This window comes from Eucyclogobius newberryi, unplaced genomic scaffold (assembly GCF_026437365.1).
Source record: "Eucyclogobius newberryi isolate DKJ021-1_F unplaced genomic scaffold, fEucNew1.0.hap1 SCAF_2, whole genome shotgun sequence".
NCBI lineage: Eukaryota > Metazoa > Chordata > Actinopteri > Gobiiformes > Gobiidae > Eucyclogobius > Eucyclogobius newberryi.
In genome coordinates, this window is record NW_027315834.1 from 45841991 (window position 1) to 45869300 (window position 27310).

The 27310-nt window shown below is 42.9% G+C and overlaps 1 protein-coding gene across 1 annotated transcript; it reads left to right on the forward strand.

The window, feature by feature from the left end:
• The first annotated feature begins 1981 nt into the window (after positions 1 to 1981).
• LOC140366983 (ATP-binding cassette sub-family D member 2-like) lies at positions 1982 to 26190 on the forward strand. Its single transcript, XM_072453249.1, has 10 exons — positions 1982 to 2944; positions 5242 to 5422; positions 8376 to 8497; positions 17844 to 18006; positions 18950 to 19044; positions 20785 to 20930; positions 23589 to 23734; positions 24692 to 24776; positions 24951 to 25076; positions 25963 to 26190. The coding sequence occupies exons 1-10, from the start codon at positions 1982 to 1984 to the stop codon at positions 26165 to 26167; spliced, it is 2232 nt and encodes a 743-aa protein (XP_072309350.1). The 3' UTR covers positions 26168 to 26190.
• Positions 26191 to 27310: the final 1120 nt, after the last annotated feature.

Sequence of the window (27310 nt, forward strand, 5' to 3'; positions counted from 1 at the left end):
AAAGTGCGCACGTAGTGCGCACGAAATCGAGCGCGAAGCGCTCGCCCACTTCCAAACACTCACTAACGCACTCCTTCACTCATGCACGCCCCGTGCATACTAATTAGTAGTAGGAAAATGGAACATTACCGTTGTAAACGGGCGAAGCCCGTGCAAAAGTGTGCACTAAACGAGCACTTTACATTGAGATGACGACCGCTTCGCGGTCGTCATCCCCATATAAAGCACTCATTTGCACTAAGTAGCTCACGAATACGTTCCCCATATCTTGCATGTTCCGTGCATATAAGCATGTAATGCAAAAAATGAACATTATTACTGTATAGAGGGCCAAAAACACAAAGTGGGCGGAGCCCACTCAAAATTAACGAAAGTACCCGTCAGTGACCAGGGACCCACACCATGAGGTAGGAAAGCGCGAGCGCTTTCCGAAAATGTATAGTTTATGATATTTGGAAAATGGGAAACATTGTTTTCGCATCGGAATATTCTTCTTCTTCTTCTTCTTCTTCTTCTTCTTCTTCTTCTTCTTCTTCTTCTTCTTCTTCTTCTTCTTCTTCTTCTTCTTCTTCTTCTTCTTCTTCTTCTTCTTCTTCTTCTTCTTCTTCTCGGGACCAACCCCCCTATTTTTCACCCAGTGAACATTGACGAAAAGTCACAAAAATTTGCACACCTCTAAAAATCGTGCCTCTCTACATTCTGGCTATTTCCCTTTCCTAAAATAAAAAAATTGGCGCGTCAGCGCCACCAAATGTACCAAAAATGCATTGAGAGATGGGAAATGACCCAAAAAAAATCTGATCGTAGAATCATGAAATTTGGCGCAGAGGTAGATGGTGACAAGAGAAGTAAAAAATATTATTACGGCAACGCCGTCCCCCCAACCAAATGTCGGCCATATTGCTTCAAAAATGGCTAACATGACTTCGGAGTTTTTCCAAACGTCGTACTTTTACGAACTCCTCCCAAGGCGTTGGCCCTAAAAAGCTGAAATTTGGTGAAAATGCTACTGAGGAGTGGGACATCAAAAGTTATCCAAATTACATTGATACCTCTCACGGTCTCTGTGCGGCGAAGCCGCAAACTGTAACTAAAATTTCAGAAATCTCCCATATTTAAAATTTCTGCCGTTTGCGCAGATAAAGTCCGAATTGCATCAAATTAGAATCAGTTGTTAAACTCTTTGCCCTAAACCTACTTGAAGTGAAATTAATTAATTTGGCGCGACAGCGCCCCCTATAGATTTTATATGGAGGTTAAATGTTTAGTTTTGCGAAATTATCTGAAATTTGACACACAACTCAATTTTAGCATCCCCATCAAAAAAGTCAATGAGACCCATGTCATAATTGTTATGGCGTTGCCGTAACGATGACCCAAACCTTTCATGTTATTCCAATGGGGAAATCGCCAGAACATGTTTACACTTTAGACTTTCACAAACTCCTCCTCCTCAGGGCGTCAGCCCTATTAACCTGAAATTTGGTGAGACTCATCTTCAGGACCATCAAAAGTTATCCACATTTTCATTCAAAGAGTCACGGTGTCTGTGCGGCAAAGCCGCACATTTTGCCAAGAATTCAAAATAAAATAGCTTTTTGATGGTAAAACAAAGGGGAGAAGATGTGACAGCGTCACAGATTCAGCAGTAGGCGTAATAAAAGGACAATTGGGGCGCGTTAGCGCCCCCTCCTCTTGCGGCGTGGCGGCGGCGTGGCGAGGGCCGATCATTGCCGCTTGCGGCTATATTTTCCCTTTTATTATCACAGCGTCATGATTTCTTGTAACCGAAACGTTATTGTGAAGGGGCGCGCGCCGGAAGCACCGCACGCTCAACACCGCGCGCTCGACGCTCGCGGGACGTAGCGGCGCTGATCGTTTCGCATCAATGCGGCGTCAGCGGCTGCCGTGAGTCTGTTTCTTGCCCTCTGGGGGAGACGATGGCTGCCGCGCGCAACAACTGAGACCGACCGACGGAAACATGTCCAACATCCTCGACGCGGCGTCCCGGGTGAGATGGGACCGCGCCTCCACAGCGAAGCGCGCCGTGCTCCTGGCGGCGGCCGCGTACGGAGTCAAGACGCTGTACCCCATCATCTGCAGGCGGCTGCGGAGCGAGCGCGGCGAGCCGGCGGCGGCGAACGGGCAGCTTCCCACGAAGGCGGCGGCGGCGGCGGCGGCGGCGGCGGAGAACGGCGCCGTGTGCTCGGGCAACGCGCGGCACAAAGCGACGTCGCCCGGAGTGAACGCGGAGTTCTTCAGACAGATCCTGGAGCTGGTGCGGATCCTGTTCCCCAAGCTCGTGTCGAAGGAGCTGGCTCTGCTCTCGCTGCATTCCGTCGCGCTCGTCTCCAGGACCTTCTTGTCCATTTACGTCGCGAGCCTGGACGGGAAGATCGTCAAGACCATCGTGGAGAAGAAGCCCCGGCGCTTCGTCTGGCAGCTGATCAAGTGGCTCCTCATCGCCATCCCGGCCACGTTCGTCAACAGCGCCATCCGGTACCTGGAGTGCAAGCTGGCGCTGGCCTTCCGCACGCGGCTCGTGGACCATGCTTACCGGACCTACTTCACCGACCAGACCTACTACAGGGTCAGCAACATGGACGGCCGCCTGGCGAACCCGGACCAATCGCTGACGGAGGACGTGATGATGTTCTCCCAGTCGGTGGCGCACCTCTACTCCAACCTGACCAAGCCCATCCTGGACGTGGTGCTCACCTCCTACACGCTCATACAGACGGCGAGGTCCCGCGGGGCGAACGCGTCCGGGCCCACGCTCCTGGCTGGGCTGGTGGTGTTCGCGACCGCCAAAGTCCTCCGCGCGTGCTCCCCGAAGTTCGGGAAGCTGGTGGCGGAGGAGGCGCATCGGAAAGGCTACCTGCGATACGTGCACTCCCGCATCATCGCCAACGCGGAGGAGATCGCGTTCTACAGAGGACACAAGGTGAGGCGACTGTAGTCTGCTGTGAGCACGTGGGGCTGACAGGTGCAGGCAGCTATGACAACACAGCCTCTGCCATAAAGCTGGAAGCCTACATCATGCCTACATCATGCCTACATCATGCCTACATCATGCCTATATCATGCTTATATTATGCCTATATCATGCCTACGTCATGCCTACATCATGTCTATAACATCATGCATATATCATGCCTACATCATGTGTATATAATGCCTACATCATGCGTATAACATCATGCCTACATAATGCCTATATCATGCTTGCCTATATCATGCCTATAACATTATGCCTACATCAGGCCTACATCATGCCTATATCATGCCTATAACATCATGCCTATATCATGTCTATATCATGCCTACATCATGCCTATAACATCATGCCTATATCATGCCTGCATCATGCCTATAACATGCCTACATCATGTCTATATCATGCCTATAACATCATGCCTATATCATGTCTATATCATGCCTACATCATGCCTATAACATCATGCCTGCATCATGCCTATAACATGCCTACATCATGTCTATATCATGCCTATAACATCATGCCTATATCATGCCTATAACATTATGCCTACATCATGTCTATATCATGCCTACATCATGCCTATAACATCATGCCTATATCATGCCTGCATCATGCCTATAACATTATGCCTACATCATGTCTATATCATGCCTATAACATCATGCCTATATCATGCCTGCATCATGCCTATAACATTATGCCTGCATCATGCCAACATTATGCCTACATCATGCCTACATCATGTCTATATCATGCCTGCATCATGCCTATAACATTATGCCTACATCATGTCTATATCATGCTTATATCATGCTTGCCCATATCATGCCTACATCATGCCTTTATCATGCCTACACCGTGCCTACATCATGTCTACATCATGCCTATATCATGTCTATAACATGCCTATATCATGCCTATGCCTACATTATTCCTACCTCATGCCTACATCATGCCTACATCATGCAGAGACTCACAGTCAGCAGCAAATTGAACCAAAGTAATTGAGTTGTTATTGGCTATTGTCATTTACATTCAATCATCTATAATCTTTTCACTGTAGGCCTACATCCTGGAGTGTCACATCCCTTCTTATTGTGCTTTTGCATATATATATATATATATATATATATATATATATATACACATATATATATACATATATATATATATATATATATATATATATATATATATATATATACATATATATATATATATATACACATATATATATATATATATAATTACAACTCTTGATTATTCAGTTACAATAGACAATGTAAGAAAATACATACAAAGCCTAAACTAAGTTTCCTTTATTGTTGTCCTAATAATGAAGTATCAAACCGGTCACTAATAGCAAAGGAAAAGCTGAAACACTTATTATTACATGTATGTAGTAACGCTAGTGTTAATATTGTATTTGGGTTTGCAAACACATCAAGCATTGAGCTACTACTACTACTTTTAGGGACCAGAGCCACAGATTGACCCTTGGCTTTTGACATTGGTTGCCATTTTAAACGTGACAGTACTCTTTGTTTTATTTATTTAGAATAAACAAATCAAAATAATAGTATATTTAGCAGTGTGTCTGTTTCCAGAGACCACCACATCTTTTACTGATTCACCCGGTGCAGATCAAGACCACACATCAGTCCAGACAGCACAATTTCACCATTTACACTTTCCCAACAGGCTCTCACTGTCTGTCATCTGTGGACACAAGATGATCATATTTGTTATTTCACCCAAAGTCGTATCCCAGCACGCGATGATGAAGTAGACTTACCGTATTTTCCGGACTATAAGTCGCACTGGAGTATAAGTCGCACCAGCCAAAAAATGCATAATAGAGAAGGAAAAAAAACATATATAAGTTGCACTGGAGTATGAAATAAAGTTGTAAGTGTGAAAATAACAAATAATACCACAAATAAGTCGCTCCGGAGTGTAAGTATAAGTATATAAGAATAAATATAAGTTTAAGTCGCACCCGGGCCAAAACTATGAAAAAAGGTGCAACTTATAGTCCGGAAAATACGGTAAATGTACTGCCTGACCGGTGTAAATATAACATCATATAGAGTGAATCTGTATTAAAAAGCAAACATTACAACAAACACAACATCCATAATATCCGCTCGGCGCCGCCCGGCCGGAACGAGCACACCGCATCTGCGTAACGTCTGCGTAACGTCTGCGTAATGTGGTGGTGTCGTTGTGGTGTGGCGCAGGTGGAGATGCGGCAGCTGCAGAAGTGTTACCGAGCGCTGGCCGACCAGATGAACCTGATCCTGTCCAAGCGTCTGTGGTACATCATGATCGAGCAGTTCCTCATGAAGTACGTGTGGAGCAGCAGCGGCCTCGTCATGGTGGCAGTGCCCATCATCACCGCCACTGGCTTCGCTGACGGCGGTGAGTACTCGGGCATTCATTGAATAAGCATGCGTAATATCAAATAAATGAACAGTTTTTAAGTACTTGGGCATTCATTAAATAAGTATAAGTAATATCAAATATATTAACTCTTTTTTAAATGTATTTTTATTTTTAAGTACTCGGACATTCATTGAATAAGCACGCGTAATATCAAATAAATTAACTGTTTTTATTTTATTTTTAAGCACTTGGGCATCAACTAAACAAGTACATAATATCAAATAATTTAACTATTTATTTTATTTTATTTTATTTTTAAGTACTTAGGCATTCATTAAATAAGCACATATAATATCAAATAAATTAACTTTTTTTTAAATAAAAAAATGATCAATTGTTATTGTTTGTTTGTCTCACTAAAAGCAAACAAATAAAATATAATAAATAATCATAATAAATTAACTGATCAATTATGCTGTAAAGACCCTTAATAAATAAATAAATAAATAAATACATTAAGAATTCCAAAATAGTGGCAATAGTAAAGTGGAACATAGAGAAAGCAGCTGAGATGGCTGCAAAATAGCTCTAAATATGAAAAATCAAGGTGGTTTTGTTAAATAAACTCACATAGATACATGTGAGCGATGTCAGAGCAAAATCATGAGTTTTACATTCTTTACTGGACAAATACTTCCAGAAATGCTGAGCCCACCATAGTTTTTCATTTTATCTACAGATATATTGCATCATTTACAACAACTTACATTTCTAACCCTGGATACTCTTAATATCTGATTATTTTTTCTCATAAAGACTAAAAACAATTTGCTCTAATGTCAGATCATTATTGGAAATGTATAATGGTGTTCACATAGTATTTTAAAGGGTCCATAGAAGAGAAAATATACAGCACCAAACGTTTAGTAGTTCATAAAAAGGTCAGTGAGTTAGAATTATTTGATCAAAAAATGAATAATTGCAGCCTCTTTTGCCTCTCCAGTGCATGACCCATGTGTCAATTCTACACCTATAGGTACGTGTAGAAAGTACTATTACTGTACTTCAAGTGGACATATTGTGCATAATCACCTTTAATGAGCGTTTAACCTTGTCACAACAGTGTTTGCTCGTTACTCATTTGTACTATAAGTTGTATTTTGATTGATTTCTGCATGTTAGAGTAATCCTTAACTGTCTTGCAACTGAGGCTTAAATTCCTGTTTTCACCTACCCCGTATCCCCGCCCACATCCCTATACTTAGTCGTGATTAGTTGAAAAATTGATACTACGAGTGACACATTTCTGGTTCTAAAATGTCACATAGCTGCTTGAATGAATGAACATCAGCTGCTTGTCACGGTGAAACGTCACTAGGAAGAGGCGGGGCTTATCAGTTCTACAGTTTTGAACAGGAAGTCCGTTACCGAGCCGTTTTAGATCAATAATGCGCTTTACAATGCACAGAATGTAGGATTGCGGTCTACTCGCGTTGCAGTTTAATATTAAGTAGCAGGGAAAAAAGCACCACATGTCTCCTTTAAAGCTGCGTGGAGGAAGCAGGAGCTGCGTTCATGAACATGCGGTCCCGGCTAGCGGTTCCCGTTAGCACGTTTTGTCGCGCAGCAGCCACAGCAGTAGCGCTTCCTCTGATTAGCACATGTGAAACCTCCCACACCTCCCACGCCTCCTGCTGCCATTTGAGTTGTATTCAAATAAAGCTCTCTGTCAGAAGCCTCCTTTGTGTCGCGCTATGCTAATGCTAATGCTATTTGAATACAGTTTGTAGCATCGCCATGGAGGCGCTGTCCTGTACGTAACATCTCCAAGCCCGCTCTGGGTAACTCTGTAGTAACTAATGTGCATAATCCTAATGTTTATAAAGATGAAGCAAATTACAAATGAATTTATTAGTTATTATATACGTTACAATAAGTTATTGATTTATTTCTGGACTGTCCTCTTGCTGGTGCCAGAGTCAGGACTAAACATGGACCGGCCTCCTGCTGGTGCCAGAGTCAGGACTAAACATGGACCGGCCTCCTGCTGGTGCCAGAGTCAGGACTAAACATGGACCGGCCTCCTGCTGGTGCCAGAGTCAGGACTAAACATGGACCGGCCTCCTGCTGGTGCCAGAGTCAGGACTAAACATGGACCGGCCTCCTGCTGGTGCCAGTGTCAGGACTAAACATGGACCGGCCTCCTGCTGGTGCCAGAGTCAGGACTAAACATGGACCGGCCTCCTGCTGGTGCCAGTGTCAGGACTAAACATGGACCGGCCTCCTGCTGGTGCCCAGAGTCAGGACTAAACATGGACCGGCCTCCTGCTGGTGCCAGAGTCAGGACTAAACATGGACCGGCCTCCTGCTGGTGCCAGAGTCAGGACTAAACATGGACCGGCCTCCTGCTGGTGCCAGTGTCAGGACTAAACATGGACCGGCCTCCTGCTGGTGCCCAGAGTCAGGACTAAACATGGACCGGCCTCCTGCTGGTGCCAGAGTCAGGACTAAACATGGACCGGCCTCCTGCTGGTGCCAGAGTCAGGACTAAACATGGACCGGCCTCCTGCTGGTGAAATAATACTGAAATAGGCCATATGAATTGACAAACTAGTAAAAAAAAAGATCACACAACCGGGTTTATGTCAAATAGGACATAAGATATTCAGTTGTTTGTGAAAGAAATGATTCAAAAACAAATTGCTGATAGTTGATTGTGACTAATATGTGATTTACTGTTGTTGACTACTCGCAAAGCATTCAGAGTAGTACTGCATTCAGAGCAGTACTGCATTCAGAATAGTACTGCATTCAGAGTAGTACTGCATTCAGTGTAGTACTGCATTCAGAGCAGTACTGCATTCAGAGCAGTACTGCATTCAGAGTAGTACTGCATTCAGTGTAGTACTGCATTCAGAGCAGTACTGCATTCAGAGCAGTACTGCATTCAGAGTAGTACTGCATTTGAACACTGCTGCGTTCTGTGCAGCGAGCGCCGACGGCCAGCCTCAGATGATGGTGAGCGAGCGGACTGAGGCCTTCACCACCGCTCGGAACCTCCTGGCCTCCGGAGCGGACGCCATCGAGCGGATCATGTCCTCCTACAAAGAGGTAAACGTCCACACTACCACGTTACGTTCAGAAGTCGGCATTTAACGACTAAAACCTTAATCCTCTGTGGCTTTAAGTACTGGTACAGTTCACAAAAGGGGTGGGCCATGTTACCCAAAAGAAATACCGTATTTTCCGGACTATAAGTCGCACCAGCCAAAAAAAGCAAAATAGAGAAGAAAAAAACATATATAAGTCGCACTGGAGTATGAAATGCGGTTGCAAGTGTAAAAATAACAAATTATATCACATATAAGTCGCTCCGGAGTAAATGTATATAAGTATAAGTATAAATTTAAGTATAAGTCGCACCCCGGCCAAAACTATGAAAAAAGGTGCGACCTATAGTCCGGAAAATACGGTAAAAATGGAGAAAATGTGAATAGACAGAGAAAATTCCCACATCTCTCAATTTTTTGTCACAATATTCAAATCAATGTCTTCAAAACAACACTCACTATATTATAAATGTTTCAGTATATAGTTCACAGAAGCTTCTGATGATTAATGTCTTCTACTTGAATCTATAACAAAATGCAGCCACAAGACAAAGGTTGAGTAATGAAAGACTTACATACTACATACTATTACTTATTATCTGTGTTATCTAATAGGGCTGCAACCATTAAGTAACTAATTGTGACTGAATAATAATAATAATCATGGTCATATTTTCATACTCTGGTTATCTGGACTGTAACAGACACAAGCTTTTTATAACCAAGTGTGAAAAAAGAATAAACCATTTCAGATTTTTCTCTATATATGTCCCCTTATTTCAACCTGTACCGCATTTTCCGGACTATAAGTCGCACCTGAGTATAAGTCGCACCAGCCAAAATGCATAATAGAGAAGAAAAAAACATATAAGTCGCACTGGAGTATGAAATGCGGTTGCAAGTGTGAAAATAACTAATAATATCACATATAAGTCACTCCGGAGTACAAGTATAAGTAAGTATAAGTCGCACCCCGGCCAAAACTATGAAAAAAAATGCAACTTATATTCCAGAAAATACGGTATTTGAAAAATGTGAATAGACAGAGAAAATTCCCACATTTCTCCAATTTAATTTTTGTCTTTAAAACAAAACTTTTTATAACAAAGTGTGAAAAAATATATATATATTTCAGATTTTTCTCTATCAGTCCCCCGATTTCAACCTGTATTTGTTTGATCATGTTAAAAAAAAAATGAAAATAAAAGATAAATCAACGTGCGATAATGATTTGAAAATAATTGTCAGTTGCAGCCTTATTATCTAGTGTTAACATCTGAATCACTGCACTGTAAAACTGTCATTAGTGTTGAAGAGGTACATTTATGTCGGCCATGTTCCTTCTATGCTTATCTTTCCATATTTATTGAAGTGTGCACAGCTTCTACTGCACTTCAGCGCGGCAGCAGCAGTGATTTAGAACGTCCAGTCAATGGAAGTCCTTGTTCAGAGTGTGATCGCCCCTGAATTCAAATCGTTCATGCTCTTTCTCCTTGTGTCCGGAGCATTTTTCAAGTTTAGAAGAGGATTTCACGGCTGCACATTCATCGAGAGGCAGTACTTTAGAACGTCGGATTTGTACGTGCCCGAAAGCTTTGATTGTATGCGAGTACTTCTCTCATTATTTTGGACGAGCTGGGATCAAAACAGTTGTTTTGTCCGTGTGAGTTTCATCAGTGAGAGAAATACAAATGAACTGTGGTATAAACTCTATCTGCTCTTGATAGTGGTATCAAATATTTCCTCTGGTATTTGTACTTGAATATCTCGATTATGCAGTATTGTTGAAAAAGTATGTTCCTTGTAAAGTTTACTTAGGTTAAAATTGGGTTTATTGGTCCCATAAAACAGGGGTTTCCAAACGTTTCAGGCTGGTGTCCCGAAAATAACCGTGCGACCGATCGTCTGTAATAATTTCAAGTAATTTTTTTTTAATCAGGTTTAATTGTGTTTATTTTAGCAGCTTATTAAGTAATTTAACTTGGATTGAAAGTGGTGATACTGATAAGATACATCTGCCGATATCATGGATTACTGATAAACCATCCCTATAAATTACAGATTACAAACAGCTAATTCTAAACATTCTGACCTGTCTCTAGTTCAGTTTTAAACTATTTATAGGTTTCAGGAAAATGGTTTTGAATTTGAATTGCACTATTTCGATAACAAACTGGGATCATTGCCCTGCCAAATCCATTTCTTTGACTGAAACCCATGAATCAGCATTTTACAAATGTCACAATAACACAACTTATTCTATATTAAATCATTAGAAAACATTTATGAAACATGTCATTGCTAATGTTGTACACATTTGCGGGCGTAGCAGCCCCTTCTGCAGACTTAAGTACGTGTTATTTGGCTTCATAGCATGAATAGCTCTGGGATGGAGTCTGCTCAGGAGCAAGTCTCCACACGCTGCAGTCTGAAAGCTAGCGACTGCAGAACCTTCTGTTTGCAACTCAAACACTGACAAAGTGAATGACATGTGCCCGTGACATGTGCCCGTGACATGTGCCCATGACCTGACCCCATGACCTGACCCCATGACCTGACCCCATGACCTGACCCCGTGACCTGACCCCGTGACCTGACCAGCTCATGATGGTCAGATGCCCGTCTGGTCAAACTTGACTTACATTCAACGCTAATGCTAAAGGTTGTTTCAACTGGCCCTGTCCCAATACTAGCACGACACAGTACACTACACACTACACGACACAGTACACTACACACTACACGACACAGTACACTACACACTACACGACACAGTACACTACACACTACACGACACAGTACACTACACAGTACACTACACACTACACGACACAGTACACTACACACTACACAACACAGTACACTACACACTACACGACACAGTACACTACACACTACACGACACAGTACACTACACACTACACGACACAGTACACTACACACTACACGACACAGTACACTACACACTACACGACACAGTACACTACACACTACACGACACAGTACACTACACACTACACGACACAGTACACTACACACTACACAACACAGTACACTACACACTACACGACACAGTACACTACACACTACACGACACAGTACACTACACACTACACGACACAGTACACTACACACTACACACGACACAGTACACTACACACTACACACTACACGACACAGTACACTACACACTACACGACACAGTACACTACACACTACACGACACAGTACACTACACACTACACGACACAGTACACTACACACTACACGACACAGTACACTACACACTACACAACACAGTACACTACACACTACACGACACAGTACACTACACACTACACACGACACAGTACACTACACACTACACACTACACGACACAGTACACTACACACTACACGACACAGTACACTACACACTACACGACACAGTACACTACACACTACACGACACAGTACACTACACACTACACGACACAGTACACTACACAGTACACGACACAGTACACTACACACGACACAGTACACTACACATTACACGACACAGTACACTACACACTACACGACACAGTACACTACACTGTACACTACACTGTACACTACACTGTACACTACACACTACACTACACACTACACGACACAGTACACTACACATTACACTACACTGTACACTACACAGTACACTACACAGTACACGACACAGTACACAGTACACGACACAGTACACTACACAGTACACGACACAGTACACTACACATTACACTACACTGTACACTACACTGTACACTACACAGTACACTACACACTACACGACACAGTACACTACACATTACACTACACTGTACACTACACTGTACACTACACAGTACACAACACAGTACACTACACAGTACACTTCACAGTACACTACACAGTACACGACACAGTACACTACACAGTACACGACACAGTACACGACACAGTACACTACACTGTACACTACACTGTACACTACACAGTACACTACACAGTACACGACACAGTACACTACACATTATACTACACTGTACACTACACTGTACACTACACAGTACACTACACAGTACACGACACAGTACACGACACAGTACACGACACACTACACAACACAGTACACTACACTCTACACTACACAGTACACTACACTGTACACTACACTGTACACTACACTGTACACTACACAGTACACTACACAGTACACTACACTGTACACTACACTGTACACTACACTGTACACTACACTGTACACTACACAGTACACTACACACTACACTACACAGTACACTACACAGTACACTACACAGTACACTACACACTACACAACACAGTACACTACACTCTACACTACACAGTACACTACACACTACACTACACACTACACAACACAGTACACTACACTCTACACTACACAGTACACTACACTGTACACTACACAGTACACTACACAGTACACTACACAGTACACTTCACAGTACACTACACAGTACACTACACAGTACACTACACAGTACACTACACAGTACACTACACAGTACACTACACAGTACACTACACAGTACACTACACAGTACACGACACACTACACAACACAGTACACTACACGGTACACTACACGGTACACTACACGGTACACTTCACAGTACACTACACTGTACACTACACAGTACACTACACAGTACACTACACAGTACACTTCACAGTGCACTTCACAGTGCACTTCACAGTGCACTTCACTGTACACTACACTGTCCACTACACTGTCCACTACACTGTACACTACACAGTACACTTCACAGTACACGACACAGTACACTACACAGTACACTACACAGTACACTTCACAGTGCACTTCACAGTGCACTTCACAGTGCACTTCACTGTACACTACACTGTCCACTACACTGTCCACTACACTGTACACTACACTGTACACTACACAGTACACTTCACAGTACACGACACAGTACACTTCACGGTACACAACACAGTACACTTCACAGTACACTTCACAGTACACTACACAGTACACTACACAGTACACTTCACAGTGCACTTCACTGTACACTACACTGTACACTACACAGTACACTTCACTGTACACTACACTGTACACTACACAGTACACTTCACAGTGCACGACACAGTACACGACACAGTACACTACACTGTACACTACACAGTACATTACACACCCTCTTCCACATATTGTCAATGACTGCACACTCTGCACAACTGAACGGTGTATGTTCAGAAGTGCATGAAGTGTGTGAGTGCAGAGGAGCAGAGGGCCAGTGGTGCAGAGGGCCAGAGGAGCAGAGGGCCAGAGGTGCAGAGGGCCAGAGGAGCAGAGGGCCAGAGGTGCAGAGGGCCAGAGGAGCAGAGGGCCAGAGGAGCAGAGGGCCAGAGGTGCAGAGGGCCAGAGGAGCAGAGGGCCAGAGGGCCAGAGGAGCAGAGGAGCAGAGGAGCAGAGGTGCAGAGGGCCAGAGGTGCAGAGGGCCAGAGGTGCAGAGGGCCAGAGGTGCAGAGGGCCAGAGGAGCAGAGGGCCAGAGGAGCAGAGGGCCAGAGGAGCAGAGGGCCAGAGGTGCAGAGGGCCAGAGGAGCAGAGGGCCAGAGGAGCAGAGGGCCAGAGGAGCAGAGGGCCAGAGGTGCAGAGGGCCAGAGGTGCAGAGGGCCAGAGGTGCAGAGGGCCAGAGGTGCAGAGGGCCAGAGGTGCAGAGGGCCAGAGGTGCAGAGGGCCAGAGGTACAGAGGGCCAACCAGAGGTGCAGAGGGCCACAGGAGCAGAGGGCCAGAGGTGCAGAGGAGCAGAGGGCCAGAGGTGCAGAGGGCCAGAGGTGCAGAGGGCCAGAGGTGCAGAGGGCCAGAGGTGCAGAGGGCCAGAGGTGCAGAGGAGCAGAGGGGCAGAGGAGCAGAGGGCCAGAGGTGCAGAGGAGCAGAGGTGCAGAGGGCCAGAGGAGCAGAGGGCCATAGGTGCAGAGGGCCATAGGTGCAGAGGGCCAGAGGAGCAGAGGGCCATAGGTGCAGAGGGCCATAGGTGCAGAGGGCCAAAGGTGCAGAGGGCCAGAGGAGCAGAGGGCCATAGGTGCAGAGGGCCATAGGTGCAGAGGGCCAGAGGAGCAGAGGGCCATAGGTGCAGAGGGCCATAGGTGCAGAGGGCCAGAGGTGCAGAGGGCCAGAGGTGCAGAGGGCCAGAGGAGCAGAGGGCCATAGGTGCAGAGGGCCAGAGGGCCAGAGGTGCAGAGGGCCAGAGGTGCAGAGGGCCAGAGGTGCAGAGGGCCAGAGGAGCAGAGGGCCAGAGGAGCAGAGGGCCATAGGTGCAGAGGGCCAGAGGTGCAGAGGGCCAGAGGAGCAGAGGGCCAGAGGAGCAGAGGGCCAGAGGTGCAGAGGGCCAGAGGAGCAGAGGGCCAGAGGAGCAGAGGGCCAGAGGAGCAGAGGGCCAGAGGAGCAGAGGGCCAGAGGAGCAGAGGGCCATAGGTGCAGAGGGCCAGAGGTGCAGAGGGCCAGAGGTGCAGAGGGCCAGAGGAGCAGAGGGCCAGAGGTGCAGAGGGCCAGAGGTGCAGAGGGCCAGAGGAGCAGAGGGCCAGAGGAGCAGAGGGCCATAGGTGCAGAGGGCCAGAGGTGCAGAGGGCCAGAGGAGCAGAGGGCCAGAGGAGCAGAGGGCCAGAGGTGCAGAGGGCCAGAGGAGCAGAGGGCCAGAGGGCCAGAGGAGCAGAGGAGCAGAGGAGCAGAGGGCCAGAGGAGCAGAGGTGCAGAGGGCCAGAGGAGCAGAGGGCCAGAGGTGCAGAGGGCCAGAGGAGCAGAGGTAAACAGGTAAACGTGACAGGACAGAAAGCCACACTCAAAGCCACAGCCCAGTTTAGCTCTGATCATTTGCATGCTTCAGGTTTTGACAGTGTCTTTTAGCTGGACAGTCAAATATTTATCAGGAATATGATCAGTTTGTCCCGTTAACGCTCACTGTTGAGTTGCTGAGGCAGAAGCGCTCGAGAACATCACGGCGAAATGCATTGTGGGGGATGTACTTGCTGGAAGTGCGGATCAACACATTCAAATCTATGGTGAAGGCTTCAGCGGATCGTCGAGAGCACACATTCAAAGTGTGAGTTCTGGGACAGGGCCACGGCGTGTATTCAGGGGCTTCGACTTCCTGTTATCAGCGCTATAATGAGGACTTTTGACGTAATATTCATCCTGGTTTGAATGATTTTGTACTGCAACAATCGTCCGTACAAATCAAAATCAAAATGTATTTTCCTGGCCGTGTGGATTGGCTGTATTACAACAATAATCTGCATTTTAACGATATATTCGTCTGAAGATTCCTTGCTGTTGCTGCGTTGTTCTTACCACTGTTATGGCCTCGTTCTGCGTGTTGTTTTTGCCATGTTCTGACCTCGTCTCATATCGTTGTAACCATAACATTAATAAGCCTCTGTTCTCTAGAGAGCGCACACTTCCTCACACTGGTTTCACACCTGGTTCTGCCGCCGGGCCGTGTTCCAGTCCGGCTGTCGCTCTGGTTTGGTTCCGTTCTAAACTACGCAATGTCGTTTTGTATAGAACATTCTGTTAGCGACATAATGACAGCGTTTGATTTGATAAACGACTGTTGTAATTGTTAATAATTGTGCAGCTTTACTCAAGAGTCCACGTCCTCTCTTCCTCCTACTCGGCCTCTCGTCGTGTCACTAGGTCAGACCGCTGTGTGTGTGTGTGTGTGTGTGTGTGTGTTTGTGTGTGTTTGTGTGTGTTTGTGTGTGTTTGTGTGTGTTTGTGTGTGTTTGTGTGTGTTTGTGTGTGTGTCTTGGAGCTTAGGCACTCGGTGAATAATCCTCCATCTGTTGATCTTTAGTGCTGCACTTCTGTGTCTCTCCATTCTCTCTTGGCTTTAGCTCAGTGTAAATTTTTTTTAATCGTTTTTCATAGATATTCAACATTTCCAAAGAGCTTTTTACCAAGCATTTCAAACTGTATGTACCGTATTTTTGGGACTATAAATCGCACAGGAGTATATGTCGCACCAGCCAAAAAAAATGCATAATAGAGAAGAAAAAAACATATATAAGTCGCACTTGAGTATAAGTCGCATTTTTTGGGGAAATGTGTTTGATAAAATCCAAGACCAAGAACAGACATTTCATCTTGAAATGCAGTTTAAAATAATAACAGATGAGAGAACATGGTGAATAGGTGTACGTATGCTAACGCTAACACCTTCAGCTACATGACGTATGCTAACGCTAACACCTTCAGCTACATGACGTATGCTAACGCTAACACCTTCAGCTACATGAGGCACAGACAGAACTGTGGTAAGTGTCTGGTATGTTAACGTAACATATGAACAGTTATTCAGATAACTATAGCATAAAGAACATGTAACAAGTTTACCAAAGCATCAGTTTTACCCCAAATCACTAAATCCACTGAATTCTTCTTCCTCTGTGTCACTTCTAAACAACTCCACAAACTCCAGAGGAAGAGGAAGTGCAGATTCTTCTTCTGTGTCGCTTAGAGCCTAGAGCGCCCTCTTGTGGTTGTCATGTGAAAATAATCAACATGTGAAATGTCGTTGGAAATGACCTCAAGAAGACCATTAAAAGTAAATTGTACAGTTAGGCCGTGTGTGTAATCTTCCAAACTAAAGCAGACGGCGCGTGAATATAACTTTATTTCTGCCTTTTCTGGTTAGTTTTATGGTCGATCCGTTTGAATCTCAACCCGACATTTACAGATACATTTGAGCTCATTCCTGATTGTGAAAATATTGTCTGAAAATCATTAACAAGAAAACACAAAAAGAAAACTCAGTATTTACAGTTTTATCAGCATCTTCCACCTCTAGTTTCAACATTATAATCCTTGTTTTAAAGTGCAATTTAAGTTAGAACTCGTGCGCCTCAAACTCTAACATGATCCCGTGTTTTATGTAGTTATATGTTACTTATAAACATGTTTTTTAAGAACAGTTTAAGCACGTGAGTCAGGACACTTTATTGAACATGAATATTGAGTTTTAAACATTTTACTTGCTGAAATAATGGTTAAATTGAAATAGTATAAACTGATTGTACATGCAAATATATATACTTCATATACTAGATGTTATATCTTTGGTCTCGTTTGAACCACAATCGGCTTCACACTGCACAGTTTGACAAATATATATGAAGAAATGTACTTGTACTTAAAGTTATACCCAAAGCCAGAGTACAATATGTGATAAAGGAGTACTTCCTGTAGTATTCAATAGTAAGTATAACAGCGCAGTATAGTGTTGCGTTGTTTGTCTGCCTTGAACATGCCGTGACCTTTGACCCTCTGTCCCTCAGGTCACGGAGCTGGCGGGATACACGGCCCGAGTGCACAACATGTTTGTGGTGTTTGAGGACGTGCAAAAGGGCATTTACAAACGCTCGTCGCTCACGGCAACGGCGGGAGGGGACAAGAAGAGCAAACCCGGCATGCACATCGACGGCCCGCTGGAGATTAAAGGTACTACACACGTTTAATATGATCATGAGAAACTGAAAGGTTTGTTTTAATATGATCATGAGAAACTGAAAGGTTTGTTTTAATATGATCATGTGAAACTGAAAGGTTTGTTTTAATATGATCATGTGAAACTGAAAGGTTTGTTTTAATATGATCATGAGAAACTGAAAGGTTTGTTTTAATATGATCATGAGAAACTGAAAGGTTTGTTTTAATATGATCATGAGAAACTGAAAGGTTTGTTTTAATATGATCATGAGAAACTGAAAGGTTTGTTTTAATATGATCATGTGAAACTGAAAGGTTTGTTTTAATATGATCATGTGAAACTGAAAGGTTTGTTTTAATATGATCATGTGAAACTGAAAGGTTTGTTTTAATATGATCATGAGAAACTGAAAGGTTTGTTTTAATATGATCATGAGAAACTGAAAGGTTTGTTTTAATATGATCATGAGAAACTGAAAGGTTTGTTTTAATATGATCATGTGAAACTGAAAGGTTTGTTTTAATATGATCATGTGAAACTGAAAGGTTTGTTTTAATATGATCATGAGAAACTGAAAGGTTTGTTTTAATATGATCATGAGAAACTGAAAGGTTTGTTTTAATATGATCATGTGAAACTGAAAGGTTTGTTTTAATATGATCATGAGAAACTGAAAGGTTTGTTTTAATATGATCATGAGAAACTGAAAGGTTTGTTTTAATATGATCGTGAGAAACTGAAAGGTTCGTTTTAATATGATCATGTGAAACTGAGGACTAAAGCAGGACTAAAACAGGGACAAAACCATGACAAAAACAATAAATAAAACAGGGACAAAACCAGGACCTAAAACAGGACCAAAACCAGCAATAAAGCAGGACTAAAGCAGAACCAAAACAAGATTAAATGTACACAATATACATGATTAAAATGATTAAAATGCTGTTTGTTCAGGGGAGGTCATAGACGTGGACCAGGGCATCGTGTGTGAGAGCGTTCCCATCATCACACCCAACGGAGACGTCGTGGTGTCCTGCTTGAACTTTCAGGTGAAACTCATCATTTCATCTATATTTCCTATTTCCTATGCAACTCTTCTTCTTCTTCTTCTTCTTCTGCTCCTCCTCCTTCTGCTCCTCCTCCTTCTGCGCCTCCTCCTTCTGCTCCTTCTTCTCCTTCTCCTTCTCCTTCTTCTTCTATTCTCTAGCCTTCTCCTTCTTCTGCTCCTCCTTCTCCTCCTCCTCCTCCTCCTCTTCCTCCTCCTCCCCTGTGGTCTCATTATCTGCTGCCCTCGTGTCGTGTTTGTCCAGTCACATCACATTTCTTATATTATATTTCTTATTACATGCATTTCAGAGTTTCCTAAAGTGATTCATTTTATTAGTGTTAAACAACTTAATAGTTGATTCTCAGACATTACAGTGAATATGTTAAATTGTTTTAAATAAAATATGTAAATGAGAAGAACACGGAGGAACCAGTTTGATCCTTTTTTGTTTCATTGTCATCATTCATTTTGGCTGTAGATGGTTTTTGAATAAGAACAGGTTTAAAGCGCCCCCTACAGGTCGGACCACTCATTGAACTGAAATGCAGTTCAGATAAAAATATTTTGAAGTTTGCTAAAAATTATAAAAATGTATCACAGAAAAGCACATGTTTTAGGTTTATAATTTAACTTCCTGTTTGTAATTGATGACATCACACTAGGACATTACCCAGCAAACACTGGGCCAAAACTCATCTAATGTAAACAAATATATATATATATATATATATATATATATATATATATATATATATATATATATATATATATATATATATATATATATATATATAATTTGACAACAAAAAATATAAGAGCAACTTTATTTTGTTGAATTCATGTTTAGAGTCAAAAAAGTTGTTTCTTTGTGGAAATTCTGCATAAACTTTGACTGGAATGAGTGTCCCTGGTGTGATGTCACTTCCTGTCATTTTAGCTATAATGTATATGTACAACAAGTATAAATACACCAAATAAAGTCAAAATTAGACAATTGTAAAAACCTGTCATAGCCACTTTAAGACCTCAAGATAACATTAGTACAAATCAGATAAGTAGAATGATAAATAAAGTAGAATAATCCGATAACCCAATGATTAGGTCTGATTTGTTGTTGGTGTGTGTTTACAGCACAAGAGAAATCTGATCATCAACAACACTCGGAAATCAGTGGATTTTTAGAGACAAAGTATAATTCATTCTAAAATAACTCTTTAGAATTTTCTCTTTTATTTTTGTTCACATTTTGTTTGTCCTTTTTTATTCCCTCGTCAAACGTGTTAACGATCAGAACGATGTCAGATTACTGGCCTCACATGTAACTGCTAGTGACACTTTATTAATCTGTTGAATCCATAAATCAGATAAAGATCACATTTCTGAGGATTGTAAGTGGAATAAGCAGTTGTAACATAAACATTACAGACGTCCAGCCGACAAGCCAAAGATAAAGAAACTATAACTAAAATGTAATATCAGTGTCACAGTATGAAGAAAATATATTTACATAAAGACGATAACTGTCTTTTTATCAGTAAAAAGAGAATTAATTTAGTGTTGAGTCCAGCTCCTCCCACACAGTATGTCCGGCCTTCTTCAGGGTTTTACTGAGTCTAAACCGTGTCTTTAAGGAGCTTTATCACTGTAAAGATTGTCAAAGATTGATGAAATATGGTTAAGTTTGCTACTGTTATACATTATATGCTGTAGATTTGAAAGTTGCCATCATGTTCTTCACCAGGTGGAGGAGAACATGCATCTGCTGATCACGGGGCCAAATGGCTGTGGGAAAAGCTCTCTGTTCAGGATCCTGAGCGGTCTGTGGCCCGTGTACGGGGGCCGCCTGCTAAAGCCCTCGCCTCAGCACATGTTCTACATCCCTCAAAGGTAATTACAACCAAAACAAACAGTTATTAAGTCGTAAAGGTGCAATAATGGATGTTAAAGGTTCTATAAATGTTCTAAAGATATTACAGACCCAGAAACATCAGAACACTTTACTGCAATAGTCTGCAATATTTTAGCTTTAGAGCATTAATGATAGAGTTTGGGGCCCTCATTATATGCAATATTCTTTAGTTTGTGTGTTTGACAAATAAATCAACTTTGAAAAGATTTTAACAATTAAACTGGACATGCAATAATATTGAAAGCAAAGTCATCACCTTTCAAAAAAACCTCACTTTCACTATCACTGCTGCTGAAGCTGCTGCTACTGAATGTATGGGATTCATTCAGAGGTTTATATTTACATTTCTCAAACGCTAATGCTCCTAACATGTCACAATACTTGTGATTACACAATTAGCACTACCATGTTTCCCCTCAGAGCAGAACAATGACCACAGCACAGCTGATTCTTTCTTCTGTAACTCTGTAACTCTAACCATGGTAACAGGAGCGCAAAGTGAAATATTTACCATCTGACCTGTCAGACACTGACCAATAAAACAACTGCTTTTAAGCCATTATTAGATTAGACTTTGCACAAGAGGCTTTACCAGCAGAAGACACTGGAGCTCAGGACCACAGAGCGCCGTGCATCTGCATCTTAAAGACACAGACCTTTGGAATGTACTTTTGGCTGCGATAAAACAATCATAACAAAGAAATGGATGATGCAAAACCCCCGACGACCAAGAGCTGGACCGACATAGCAACAGGAATGAGACAAATGAAAAAAAATAACATTCAAACTTAATTTGGAAAAGGACAAATGTGACCAACTCTGGACTCGCTGGGACTGTTTTTATACTCGTTTGTTTAGTTATTTAGTTTTATTGATGTCTCTCTCTCTTCGGCCATGTTCTGTTTGTTTCTGTGTTTTATTTTGAAAACCGGGCACGACAACGACGACCTTTATGAAATGTGATATTGTCAGATTGACAGAGGCTCGATCCTTTTGTACAGCCGCTGGACACACGCTCTGGAAACATAACCCGGGTCTGCGGTCGGACGCTGACACGGGCGACTCCCTCCTACACAGCAGTAAATATTTGATACTGCAGTAACACGATCCAATACATCAGCGGACGCAGCAGCAGCAGCTTAACGGACGCGTCCACGTTCACACGAGCCACGCCATCGTCGGAACCGCTCGGTCCTTTTGTCCTCCGACTCGTCCTTACGGCTCGTTCTTGACTTCACTGCGACCGAAGCACTTATTGAAATGAATGTGGGACAAAAGAGCGATCCAGGGCAAAAGTAGTCTACGTGTATGCGCCATGATGTGTTTTTCTGACAGAAGTAGAAGCCAAGAATGAACGCAACATGTATTTTTAGACAGCGAACTGCTAAACTAATGCAGGACTCACCTTTGTAGTATTCTGAACTTATAAGGACTAGTTTTATACTCCTATACTGTATTTATACTTCATTGGTTTTGAGAATGGCTGTGTATTTGACTGCACGATACAGGACGTTACTGCAATATGGCTGTAAAGAACTGCAATATCAATACTATTGCAATGCTTGAATATCATTTTTGATATTTATTTATTATATTAAAATATTTTGTATATGTAATGTACTTTGTCAGACTGTCAAAATTTTAAAAAATATGTAAAAATTACACCGACATTTTTTAAATATTGTTTTTAGGGTGAATAAGTAAAATTATGAATAAAAACCTACCATTGTTTAGCGTTTTCTGTAAAAACAGTACATTTCTGTCAGATGGAGGACATTGTCATATTTAGTTTGCTGCAATATTAATACTTGCATTATCCAGTATCGCAGTATTGATACTTTTGCAGCCCTAATAATAAATAATAAAATAATCATGCCTCAAATAGTCAACTAACCGTGACGTGTCAACTGTAAAAAATAATAATAATGTTAAAAATGAGTAAGCAATTTCAAATTTTCATCCATCTAGAAATCTTCAGTCACAATAAGTCTCAATGTACAAAGGTTGATGACTAAAATACTTGTGAGTGACTTTAGTGAAAATAAAATAATGGTGATGTGTTATATTAAGGACAATACATTAGCACATGTTATCATATAATCCTGACCTCCAGATCAATTAAACTATGAGCATTCACTTGATCCAGGCTTTTACAGATTTTCTCATTATTTTTCTCTCTTTTCTTCTTTTTTTAAAAGTTTTTCTCTTTTTTTTTAAGTTTTTCTTTTGTTTTAAGTTTTTCAAAATAAAACACAAAAACAAACAGAACATGACCAGAGAGCGAAACATCAATCGAAAAATAAACAAACATCAACTAAACATTTAAACAGTCCCAGCGAGTCCAGAGTCGGTCAAATTTGTCCTTTTCCAAATTAAATTTTTCCCATTTTTCTAGGTCCTGTTATTATGTCATTTATGGCTTTTTTCCCGCTGCCAAACGCACGTTCCAAAAGTATCCATCCACTGTGTCCACGGCAGGAGATTCTAGGCCCAAGTACATAGTTACAAATCGAGTGGAACGGCAATGTCAAAAACTTTAACTTCAGTCCAAAGCGTCTGAACACCAGGACATTCCGCCGCCACAGTCTCTCCAACAGCCTGTACCTCCCTGTGAATAACGGGCACTGCTTCCACAGGCCGTACATGTCCATGGGCTCGCTGAGGGACCAGGTCATCTACCCGGACTCGCTGGAGGACATGTCGGGGCGCGGCCTCACCGACAAAGACCTGGAGACCATCCTGGACATAGTCAACCTCAACCAGATCGTCACCAGGGAAGGAGGTGAGACGGGAGGAGACGAGTCCACGCTGGAGGATTTAGTGAAGCAACTGTTTCAGAAATATAACGGCATTCGCAAGTCGGTTTGCAATAGGCCATTCCCAGAAACATGTACCGTATTTTCCCAACTATAAGTCACACCTTTTTTCATAGTTTGGCCGGGTTATTCGTTATTTTCCCACTGGCAACCACAAGAGGGCGCTCTAGGAAGAAGAATCTGCACTTCCTCTTCCTCTGGAGTTTGTGGAGTTGTTTAGAAGTGACACAGAGGAAGAAGATTTCAGTGGATTTAGTGATTTGGGGTAAAACTGATGCTTTGCTAAACTTGTTAGCATGTTCTTTATGCTATAGTTATCTGAATAACTGTTCATATGTTACGTTAACATACCAGACACTTACCACAGTTCTGTCTGTGCCTCATGTAGCTGAAGGTGTTAGCATGTTAGCATATGTACACCTATTCACCATGTTCTCTAATCTGTTATTATTTTAAATTGCATTTCAAGATGAAATGTCGTTCTTTCCCCCCCAAAAATGCGACTTATACTCCAGTGCGACTTATATATGTTTTTTTCTTCTCTATTATACATTTTTTGGCGACTTATACTCCGGAAAATATGGTAATAAAGAGAATTTTGGCCATGGTCTTGGTGCAGCAGGCTGTTCACATTTTCAGAAGAGAGATGCACAAACACAAAAAATGACAATAGCGAGACAAATATTTCTGCTTTATCACCAAATATATGACACAAAGATGCAGACAAACCAGGCCCTCCTCCTCCTCTTTCCCTCCGTCCTCATCTGTTTGGACACAGGTTTTCCTCCAACGTCTTCACCTCCGTCCACACTTTTCATGTCCGTATTTGGCTCAGTAACTTTAGTTTTTTTAATCAATCGCTGAAGTTCTCTTCTCTTACCTTTTATGAGACTGAACGGTCACAAACACGTGTCTTCTTCTAGGCTGGGATGCAGAGTGCGACTGGAAGGACGTGCTGTCGGGCGGTGAAAAGCAGCGGATGGGGATGGCTCGCATGTTTTATCACAAGTAAGCATTTATTATAGTTTACATTGTCTTAAAAGCTGATCAGTCCTCCAGAAATGTGAAAAAAACAAACAAACGCGCGGCTCATTTTGCAGTCGTCCCCCAAAGATCATACGTTTTCATATCCTCCAAACCACATTTTAACACGATCTCATAGACGATATATGCTGTGTCCAGGCCGAAGTACGCCCTGCTGGACGAGTGCACCAGCGCCGTGAGCATCGACGTCGAGGGCAAGATTTTCCAGACGGCCAAAGACGCCGGCATCGCCCTGCTGTCCATCACGCACAGACCGTCGCTGTGGTAAGAAGGCAGAATCTAACTTTAAAAGAGACGGGGTTTTCTTATTGCAAACCTTTATTTAACCAGGAGAGTCCCATTGAGATTAAAAAAAAAACCTCTCCGGGCAAGAGGCAACAACGTTTAAGCAGTCACAACAAACAACATTGACATTAAAGGTCCCATATCATGCAAAATCGACTTTTCAGAGCTTTTAACCTTTTTACAGTGCTACTGGTGCCTCATTTATGAGCCCAAACTGACTCTTTGATTGAGTCCTGCAGTTTTTAGCGAGAGTACAGTCTATATCCTTTTCCTCGGATGAACAGATGGACGGGGGCTACCTCAGCAATGCGTCATCACTGTTGAGTTTCAGCCCATCCTCCAGGAAGCATTCTGTACCTGGAACACGCCCATATACTTATATTTTACTTATATACTTATACTTATACTCCGGAGCGACTTATATGTGATATTATTTGTTATTTTCACACTTGCAACCGCATTTCATACTCCAGTGCGACTTATATATGTTTTTTTCTTCTCTAATATGCATTTTTTGGCTGGTGCAACTTATAGTCCGGTGCGACTTATAGTACGAAGAATACGGTAATATCACATATAAGTCACTCTATATCACACTATAAGTTGCACCCCGGCCAAAACAATGTAAAAATGTACTTATAATCCGGAAGATACGGTAAATGTAATAAATGTGTACCAACGTCCTCGCCTCCTAGTGGCCAGACAAGGCCGTTGCACTCGTGTGACTTCAACTCCACAAACATTCATAAGTTCTGCCTCATCTTCATAACACGCGTGACGCCTGAAACACATTTCCCGATGGTGCATTGATGCAGCGGCGTCGACATCGCTTTGACTCCGGTGTGTTTTTTTTTTCTGCGCACAGGAAGTACCACACGCACCTGCTGCAGTTCGACGGCGAGGGCGGCTGGCGCTTCGAGCAGCTGGACACGGCCACGCGCCTCTCGCTCACCGAGGAGAAGCAGCGGCTCGAGTCGCAGCTGGCCGGGATCCCCGAAATGCAAAACCGCCTCAACGAACTCTGCAAGATCCTGGGCGACGACTCGGTGCTCAGGACGGCGGAGGAGTGAGCGCCGGACACCACCTTTTCCCCCTCGCCACGCTCTTTGAACTCGCCCTCCGTCGCTTTTCAGACTCGCCCTCTGTCGCTCTTCAAACTCGCCCTCGGTCGCTCTTCAATCTCGCCCTCCGTCGCTCTTCAAACTCGCCCTCTGTCGCTTTTCAAACTCGCCCACCATCGCTCTTCAATCTCGCCCTCCGTCGCTCTTCAAACTCGCCCTCGGTTGCTCTTCAATCTCGCCCTCCGTCGCTCTTCAAACTCGCCCTCTGTCGCTTTTCAAACTCGCCCTCCATCGCTCTTCAATCTCGCCCTCCGTCGCTCTTCAAACTCGCCCTTGGTCGCTCTTCAATCTCGCCCTCGGTCGCTCTTCAATCTCGCCCTCTGTCGCTCTTCAAACTCGCCCTCGGTCGCTCTTCAATCTCGCCCTCTGTCGCTCTTCAAACTCGCCCTCGGTCGCTCTTCAATCTCGCCCTCTGTCGCTCTTCAAACTCGCCCTCCGTCGCTCTTCAAACTCGCCCTCCGTCTCGCCCGCTTTCCTCTAGTCCAGGGGTGTCCAAACCTTTTTCACCGAGGGCCATATTTTGAAACTAACACGGGGCAGAGGGCCACAAACAACCCAACAATGTCAAATGACAAAATGAATCATTCGAAATTTTGCAATTGACACCTTTTAATAAGACTTGGAACAATAATATTGGGTTGGAAGCCGGAGGGTCAACAAAAATTGATCTGTTGGTCGCATTTGGCCCCCGGGCCGTAGTTTGGACATGCCTGCTCTAGCTGGACTTGAAAAACGTTGAATTTTTAATAAATGATTGCGAGAGGGCGTGTCACGTGAACCGAATATTTGTGTTTGGTCTGTTAGCATTTTACTTTATCTGTTTTAGAGTGTGATTTTACATTTCTTTTTTACATGTTTATTTTTTGTTTTTTGTCATTTGTTAAACCACTAATAATTTATGTCCACATCAGTATTTATAATTTGCAGGGTTCACGTCTAGTAGTGAATAGTGCATTTTAGACATTTACATTTTTTTAGATATTTTAAAATCAAGTTTTTATATTTTTTGTTTTGTTTTGAAAGAAATAACCAAACAGGAAATGCACACATTCTGAAATGATTTGTTAGGGGTTTGTTTGTGCTTGAAATCTG

Bases quoted from the DNA above. Each gene is read 5' to 3' on its own strand.
- LOC140366983 (XM_072453249.1), top strand. From the start codon at position 1,982: ATGTCCAACATCCTCGACGCGGCGTCCCGGGTGAGATGGGACCGCGCC. The intron at 2,945-5,241 runs GTGAGGCGACTG...GGTGTGGCGCAG, and splicing joins CGTTCTACAGAGGACACAAG to GTGGAGATGCGGCAGCTGCA. The intron at 8,498-17,843 runs GTAAACGTCCAC...TCTGTCCCTCAG, and splicing joins TCATGTCCTCCTACAAAGAG to GTCACGGAGCTGGCGGGATA.